Below are 9,079 nucleotides of genomic sequence, written 5' to 3' on the forward strand. Positions count from 1 at the left end.
AATTCCAGCTACTTCTAAGTTATGCCCTTGCCTGATTGCAGCTGCCCTTGCTTCAAGGGTAACTCCAGGTATGTTACACGTGCTGAAGCCCTTATCAAGAACCCTTTTGTGACAGCTTTTTCATCTAAAGCCTAAACCAGTGGGTTTTGGTCAGTGGCCAAAGCGTGTCACCTGCTCGCAGCAAGCACCCTGCCACCTCCCTGCATGGCCTCCAATGACTTGCCATGTTTGGAAACAGAGAATTCCGGCATGCCCCTATCGTTGCTTTTAAGACAAATACCTCGACTATTTTACATGTTTTGTTTGCTTTTGGTTTTTAAGGGCATGGCTACATTTCTTGTAGGTATACGGACACATTTTGTGCCTGCAGCGCTCTTCCCTGTGAGCTTTCCTGTTCCAATGAGCTCTCACAGTCCCAGGGCTCCGGCGMAGGCAGAATTTGGTGCTTCAGTCACCTCCCACGGGAGCAGCCTGAACTACCTCGGAAGGAATAAATGGAATTTGAGAATAAAGCAGCCTTGGAGATTTGCTTGCAAACACCTTTTTGAATTACATGATCTCCGTATCACTTGCTACTAATGCTACTGGAAAAATAATACAACATGCCCAAATTCAAAGGCAAATGAAATGAAAACAAGGTTGTTTAAAAAGGTTCAATTTCCTCTTCCTTCCACAAATTTACAGACTCTCTCTCTAAAAAAAAAATTCAAATTATTTTTTGAATCATACTATTTGCATAAACTCAATAGCAAATTCAGCATTTCTGTATTTGTTTTTGATTTCTCTGGGCATTTAGAATTCTGATTAAGGCATGAGTGATACAGGAATGATAAATTCATCTCTTTTATTACTATGTTCTTTTAATTACATTATTGACAGTCTACAAAACCCACTGTTTTTACATATTTCACTTACATTTATTTTCATTACTAGTTAGTGCAAATTAGGATTTGGTGCTCTTTTAATAAAGATGCTCAGGGGCCTTGTAGGACTGTTTATTTCCTCAATGCCTGAAGGGACAAGGCTATAACAAGCAGAAAACTTCAAAGATTGGGCTGCACAAGCTGTGTTAAATCCTGCTGCCTCTCCAGTTTCTGCACACTGAGCTATTCTGATTACCTTAAGTATAATAGGGCTCAGAATACAGAATGTAGGAGCTCCACAGCAAAGACAAGAACTGCAGGTTTAGCATTTTCTCCCTCTCTTCCTACTCAGACAGATGATATGTACCCTCAATATGTTCTATACTTACATAATTAGGCATTTGTATTTAGTTAAACAAACTGTTGCCAGCGTGCTGAATCCCACACATTTGGAGAAGCTTCACTTTGTAAAAACTGAACAAAGACTGGGGGGTCATTTGACGCATCCTGTTTTAACATGAGACTGTCAAAAAAATCCCCCAAACTAAAAACGTACCTCACTACAGGATGCCACAGCTCTGTGCAGAGGAGTCAACCATTTGCTGTCTTTGGCATTAACTCTAGCTCCTGCAACAAAAAATACAGAGCAATTGACAACGCATTCACAGAAAATAAATCTCAATCTTCTCAAAAATGTCTTCTCCAATACAGGGATAGAAATATTAGAAAATAATCATTCTAGGTTTATTAATACAGCCTAACGCTACAAATGGTAATGGATTCTTTTCTCCAAACTAAAATCCATTCTCTAAAGAAAACTTGCACTGCAGCTGCAATGCTCTTCCAAAGGGTATCCATCTCTTTACACTAGGTAATCTTCTGTATTTCCAAGCACACATAAAAGAGCTGCTGGAGAATAAGGAGCGACTCCTTGCCTTCATTCGGCACAAAAGCAAATTCTCRGACTCTGCTGCCATAGTGAGGCTCTTCCATTAGGACAGGGGAGGAGGCCACGCTTATTCCCGGGGCCTCGAGCTCGCCTCGGACAGGTCAGGGCTGCCTGAACACACTCGGGGGCTGCTGCTTGTCCTTGTGTGCACACACGAGGGCACTCGGGGACACAGCCCCCCAGCTCCATGGAGCCACTTGGGCCCAYTGGCACCTCCCGCCCCGCTCTTTGCAGCTCCACCTGTCTCCAGTGCTGCCAGAAGGAGACCAGGAAACAGCCCTCCCTCCTGCAAAGAGAGGAGCCCCTGCAAACATCTGTACCAGCCTTGTTTTGAATTATTTTTTTCATAAAAATAAAAGGAAAGGAGAATGCACTATTTTTTCTTCCCCAAAAGCCTCAACTGATTTATCTCTCACCTCCCTGTGAACTTACGATGCGAAAAAAGCTTATTCATTTTTAATATACTATATTTATGTATATACACAAAGAGAGAGAGTATGCACAATTCTTTTTAAAAGTATAAAATACATAAGAATTACCCGTTAGGTTTTTATGCATCTTATTTTGTAAAATTTATTCTAATAAAACTAATGAAAACTTTTTTTTTCTTCTACAAGACAGAACTTAAAAGATGTGGTTGCTTATTAAACAAAATGTTATGTTAGGTAATTCTCATTTCAGTATTTTTTTGTAACTACTGTTTTAGACATCATGGAGGTCTAATAAAAGATATTGCACCTCAATTAAAGCCTTGTCCTGACTCTATTCCAGTCACAGTAAACTGCTGCCTTTGCTTGAAATAGAAAATTTCCATTTAACTGAAAACCAGCATTTATTGGGAAGCTCCAAGGAAAAGTCCTGTGCAGCGAGGGAACACACACACAGGCTGCAGTCTGCCACAGATGCAGCTCAAGGAGTCCCCAGATGTCACTAGAAATGCCCTGCAATTTCTGGTGTTCTTTCCCAACAGGCAACAACCTGAGTATAATCAGTAGCTAAGAGTATATGCAATATAGTGCATCAGACGTACACATCTGTCTTTATTTTTGTCTTCCATGTAGCTTTTTCCACCACACCTCATTTTTAGTGGACAAAAGCAAAAGCTGAAACGATGGTGAACCAGATTTCACATGTACAGCCAAGAACCAAGACGGGAGGCCTGCCAGAGCCCGGCCCATTTCTATTCCCAGCATGAGAAGGCTGCTATTACCCAAAGCCTCTCATGTCCCTTTTGGAGCAGTCCTGGTGTGCTGCATCTGCACACTGCAACTTAGTGCCATAAATGAACAGAACAGCAGGCGGAGAAAAAAAAATGGAAAATTAAGGGGGGAAAAAGTGAGAAGGCCTAAAACCAAACTAAAAAGTGATGGAGAGCTCCCTAGCCGTTAAAGCCAGCTCCCAAATAGCAAATAAACGGATCTGACCACGTCACTGTGTTGACGTACAGCTGTCTCTGCCTTATTTGCCATCCACCATTTGGACTGCAAGGGCACATAAAGCTTTAAGCAAGACCAAGATCTTTACAGAAGGGAAACGTCTGTGCTGGGAACAACTGAACACCTACTGATGTTTGCATAATATCAGCTTCCTTAAACCCAGCACATATTAGATGAATTTTAAAAAAATTRAAAAAAAAAAAAGGTTTAGCTGACAGACTAGGTGAGATAATTCACATAGCCAGGATATGAGCAAGGGAAGAAGTATTTTTAAACAAGAAACAAAGAACAAGCTTGCTTTTTGCTTCAAACACATAGGACCAATTTTCTAGTATCACCAGAATAACAGAGAAGAAAAGAAGAGTCTCTTAAGACTTCAGCCCTGGAAGGAACAAAAAATAGAACAGATGATATCAAAGTGAATAAAAGGGAAGTGTGAAGTAAAAAGCTCACAGAGAGGTAAGAAAAAAAATATTATATTTGGARAGTGAAAATATTTTAATGTGGAAAAAGGCAGGAAATGCAATAAAATATCCGCAAGATACATCTAATGCTCTTCAGTTGGCCTGAATAGAGAAAGCAAAATCTYATTAAAAAACCGGTAATAGCAGCAGAGAATAACAGAATTCATGACACCAGAATAAGCAGAAGAGACTGATGCTAAGAGAGTAAGGGAAATATCTCAAAGGGGGAAAATGTTCTTAGGCTGAAAAAAGAACACAAATTCACCAAAATGCCTCTCCCTGTCCCTCCCAAACAAGCAGAACATCCCCAGTCTCCAGCTGCAGCAGTCAGGCTCCAACCCTACAAAGAAATGAGGAATCCCCACAYACACACCAAGCAAACATAACAGCTGTACTCTAACACAAGATATTGTCTTTTTAAATAAATAAAACTCTTATAGCTTCTCCGAAAAAAGGAGCAAAGCTGAYGTTTAACAGAAGATGTAGATCTCAGGCCGACCCACATAGGAAAGGATTACCAAGTTTGCTTTTTCACACAGGCAGCAAACAACTCTTAGATGAGTGCCAAAGCCGTGAGATCAAAATGCACGTTTTTCAAGCGGTAATTGGAACAAACCAACTACAAGAAAATTACTTATGCACTATTAATGTAGGAAGGCCATGGGGATCAGAAGATCTGCAGCTCTGGATGCATTAATCAAAAAGAATATCTGAAACGAAAGATACTTCCGCCCTTCCATTTCTCCAAAAAGACACTGCCAGGAGTGATTTACATCTCACACACCAGCTTCCCCAGGACCTTGCCCRCCACGGGTTCCTCTTTACCCCGGCACACGGATCTCAGGAAAACGGTCCCGTTGCTCCCAAACACCCTTTATTTAAGGGTGAAATTTCTTATATCCTTCTAATGCTGCAGAGCTTGTGGAACAAGGCTTGGAGGCTTTGCAATCAAGACCTCAGGTACAATGCTCGACACAAGTAACCACCGTCTCTGCTTGAACCCCAAAATTCATTACACGAATGACATTCCCCAAGAGAGCCCTCTATAACCAGCTCAACTTTTCCATCTTGCTGCCCTCTTCAACTGAAATATTAACCAAGGTCTTTCTTCATCCCTAGCTCTCCTAGCACAACCTAGTACATCTGCCCATTTAGTCTAAGCTGAAACYACAATGTTTTCCTCTTTAAAATGGGAAGCATTACAAATTTGTTTTCCCTCCTCGTTTCCTTCAATCCTCAATCACATTTTACGAAGTTGCATTTACAAAGCTGACAGTTAGAAGAAATGTTTTATTTAAACAAATCCAGCACAGCAGCTACTGTGTATTTGCTTTTAGAAAATTTGTTTTCCAAGAGCCACATTTTCCAACTGGCTACAGGCGTTGATTTATAGTGCAGACTGGAATCTCCGATTAGACCAGTCCCTGCCTGGCAGCTAACACTGAAATGCCATCAGCCCCCTACATCTGAAGGAATGTTTCTGCAATCCAGCTGCTATTTTCCTCACCTCATTTTCCTTACCCTTGAATCGGAGCTAGTGCCTTGTCCCTTCTGCCCTTGGAGAGATGCGATTCATCACATCACCTTTCTGACACAACCCTGTCCTCCTGAGCGGGTCTACACCTGAACCCCTCTGATTTGAATGCTCCCTTGGAAAATAAATTTATTTAGCCTTCAAATGATTTATACAACACTAGTTGGAAAGGGATGTAGAACCCAAATACAATGGAACTGATGAGACACTTGCACCTTTGCCCACGGGCTGCCTTGAGCTGCTGATTTGCTTCCCACTGCTCTGTTTTTAATTTGGGCTTTTATGCTGTCAGGGRCAGATTTTGCCCTATCATTACACAAGAAGTGCTAGGGATTGTACAGTATCACAGTGCAGGGTGCAAACAAAGCAAAACTGGTTTCCCTCATACAATGCAGACATCTCTATTCAACATCTGAAAGCCTGAAAATTTCTTTATTTAGGAGTAAGAAACATATATTAAGGTTTTGGTTGYTGCTAGCTTTTCAAAATGAACTCTAAACTTTGCCTATTAATGATTCATATTTTAAAAAGGCAGTCAGGAATAACCTTGGCAGAAATTAGGAAGAATGTCAGAACAAATCCTTTAGGAAAACAATTTAGGATGCACTTTCATGCTTTTCCTAAGAGCGAGTATTAGCTTAGGAAGTCCTTCCCCYTCCAGTCCATCACTGTGTGCAGGCCCTAAGGTGGCGGGCAGCATTTCTCAAACTATGCAGCTTTCTTAGATAGAAACATAGATAGAAATTGAAGAGGAGATATCAGAGGGATATCTCCTATAATCAGAGGGAGAARAGRGGYRMATAWTTTTAGCARTCGTAAKGTTGCTTCTATGAGTYAGAGTAAACACAATATTGTCCTCTCAGCTTATGTGTATTTTTTTAATTAAAGAAAACTCAGATATATGCTTACTAAAAGAAGGGGTGGGAGCGGGGTAATCCCACACAGGTGGGGTCTGCTAGCTCTGCTCCATCCCATAATTCTGCATTTCAGAGATAAACACGAGTTGATCAGAGTCAGAGGGGATGAACTTCTCCTGCACCCTCACAAGCCAGTCTCACTTTTCCTCCTGTTTTCTCTCTCTTGGGAAGGTTAGAGAGCGTGTTAGCCACCTTCCTCCCAGTGAGCGAGTGTCACTGGTGCCAGGGGGCAGCCAGAAGCAGGAGATAGCAGCTGACAGYGTCGCTAATGGCAGAGGAAGTGGCYTGGAGATAGAACCTGTGTAAAAGGATCCCCTGCGAAACCCTCTTGCATCTGGGTACATTTGCTAGTCCAGCAATTCCTTCTGTATTTTTACAGCATTTTAACAGCTAAACTGCATGATGGTTATTGCATGGACTTCCAGTACTTGCASGGCTTCAGAGTTAAGAGAAAGAAGTAGAATTTAGACTTTATTTAAGCAGGATAATATAGTAACGGCTCTCTAGCACGTACATGATCTTGCATTTTGCAGCTGCCCAGAGGAAAGCGCAAGAAACTCTCCAGGGCTGCCAAACCTCCACTGGTTTGTGTGGTYACCCCACCTCATGCTGAGCAACATGCAGCAAAAAAATCGGTTTTGGCTGCATGGATTTCATTTGATTCAAAATATAAGTTAACACAATATATAAGGATATCTTGGGCTAAACAAATGAAAATGTATTGTTARCATTCACTTATCAATTCATTATGACAACTAAATGTATCGACAGCAGCTTGCTTCAGCTTATTGTCATGAAGTGCACTGAGTTCAGTCAAGGTACTAATGATACTGTCTGTGTAATATTTTAAAGAAAATGCATTAAAAGAAAGTTAGTAGTCAGCAGAATATAATCTGGGATCCTACTAAGCTGCCCTGCTCCTTATATCAGCTGCCTGCAGAACAGGCTCTGATAGCATTAAGAAGAAATTGTAGGATGCCATTCATATCATGTAACACTAATTGCATAAAATATAACTCACTGTATCAAGTGCAGAAAAGTAAAACCACAATATGAGAATTTGAAATTCTAGTACTCAAGGACAAACTAGAAAATATTTTTTAAAAAGCTGCAAGCCTCTCTAGAACAGCTCATTTGAGGTACTCATTGAAAGAAGAATTTTATACTTTCCTTACCAAGACTTTCTTGAAAACACCAACAGTTGGATTAATTTAACTTCCAGATAACTGAATGTTTAGATTCAGTTACCTAAGTATTTAAGTTAGGTTACTTAGGTTACTTTTCTACTACTCAGTAGTGGAAGTGCAGTGTAATTATGCAAGGTAATCATGTATTTATGCATCACTGTTGTACAGACATTGCAACCATGCAGCTTTGATAGAGGCTATTACTACAGAGTAATATGAATAAGAAAATAAAGAATTTGAAGCAACTAGAATGTATTTTACCAACACTGTAGACTAAGACCAACCAGCTTTACAAGTCTTACTTACTGTCAGTCCCCTTACCTAACAAATTTATTCTTTTGCTTATTTGCTTTATTCTACCTATAATCTAAAGGGGAAGGATACTTCAATATTCAAATTTCCACTATAGGGGTATAAGAATTAGCTAGCAAAATGTTCAAATACTCAGAGGGTAAGTTGACAAACTAATAAACTTCTCACTAATTTACTTAATAGATAATAATAAAAAACATAACCACACAGACACAATCCATATGCCAACCCCCAAACTAGAGCTGCTGACGCAATCTGCTTTCCTGTTTGCACTTCTCCATCCAAACCAACAGCTTCAAGCCCCGACCCAGGTAAAAAGAAAAACAAAATGAGAGAACCCATGAAGTCTGGTGGGTGAATAGGTCACTCAAATATTTGAACACTAAATAAATCTGCCTGTAAGACTGAAACCTTCTACAGAAGCATGCAAGCAGGCTGAAAGAGTTATATCTTCAGAACATATCATGTGGATCTCTTAACTATCCTAAAGTGCTATAAAATTATTGCACATTTCTGAAAAGAATCTCGCGCAAATGATCTGTACTGTCTTAATCCAATTCCTTGTGTATTACAGTATGTCCTTGAATCCATGTCCTTGGATATTACAATAGGTCACACAGTGTACAATAGTTACAAGCCATTCACAATTCCTGTATAGACACTTAGAGCATAAAGGAGGTATTATTAATTCAACAAACCATCTTTTCATTGTGCAAAACGGCGTCTTGCAAAATGACCACCTTTGTTCTAACCTTGCTGTTCAACAATGTTCATTTGTTCTTTCATGCTCATGTATTGTGATATAGTATAACACTACATATCTCTGTCTCAAAGGAGAGATTTGATCCCCAAAAGAATCACAATACATTAATGTTGCACATCTTTATGAAATGATAATGATAAATTAACCTCAGGTCCATCTGTGTCAATTTAGAGACTGACTTYAAAATCGGCAACCCAAGATTTTTGTTCTGAGACAGGCAGACTACTAATTTCTCAGAGCAACAGCCAGTGCTTCATGCTTCAGATAGAGGGGCAAGCGCTCACACTCCACCACCTGCAGGATCTCACAAGCAGGATGTATGGACCAAGACTGAATTGGTGACCACGGTTCAGAAAGGCCCTGCCTAAGCCGCCGGCGCAGGATCATGTCCCGCCTGTAGAGCCTGTAGCGGCGCTCACTGCCCTTGCATGCACTGGCCGAGCCCCAGMGCAGCCCTCTCCGTGTGCTGCGGCCAGGGCCACCCTGCCCTGTGCTCCCTGCTAGCGAGGCCCAGCGCCCACAGCGATGCCCGGCTGCCACCATGGCCTGTAGCAAGGCCTGGCTGCTACCATGGCCTGTAGCGAGGCCTGGGTGCTCCCACGGCCTCTTGCAAGGCCTGGGTGCTGCCACGGCCTGTAGCGAGGCCTGGGTGCC

General features: G+C 41.2%; 1 protein-coding gene across 2 annotated transcripts in view; it reads right to left on the reverse strand.

The window, feature by feature from the left end:
- ANKRD28 (ankyrin repeat domain 28) overlaps positions 1-9,079 on the reverse strand; it is a 67,124-nt gene that overhangs the window by 38,246 nt on the left and 19,799 nt on the right. For both annotated transcript variants that reach the window (XM_026050804.1, XM_026050805.1), the window contains one exon: positions 1,420-1,490. In XM_026050804.1, the coding sequence (XP_025906589.1) occupies positions 1,420-1,490 (71 nt within the window). The remainder of the gene's footprint in view (positions 1-1,419; positions 1,491-9,079) is intronic.

This window comes from Nothoprocta perdicaria, unplaced genomic scaffold (assembly GCF_003342845.1).
Source record: "Nothoprocta perdicaria isolate Ctin4 unplaced genomic scaffold, notPer1 scaffold_70, whole genome shotgun sequence".
NCBI classification, from domain to species: domain Eukaryota; kingdom Metazoa; phylum Chordata; class Aves; order Tinamiformes; family Tinamidae; genus Nothoprocta; species Nothoprocta perdicaria.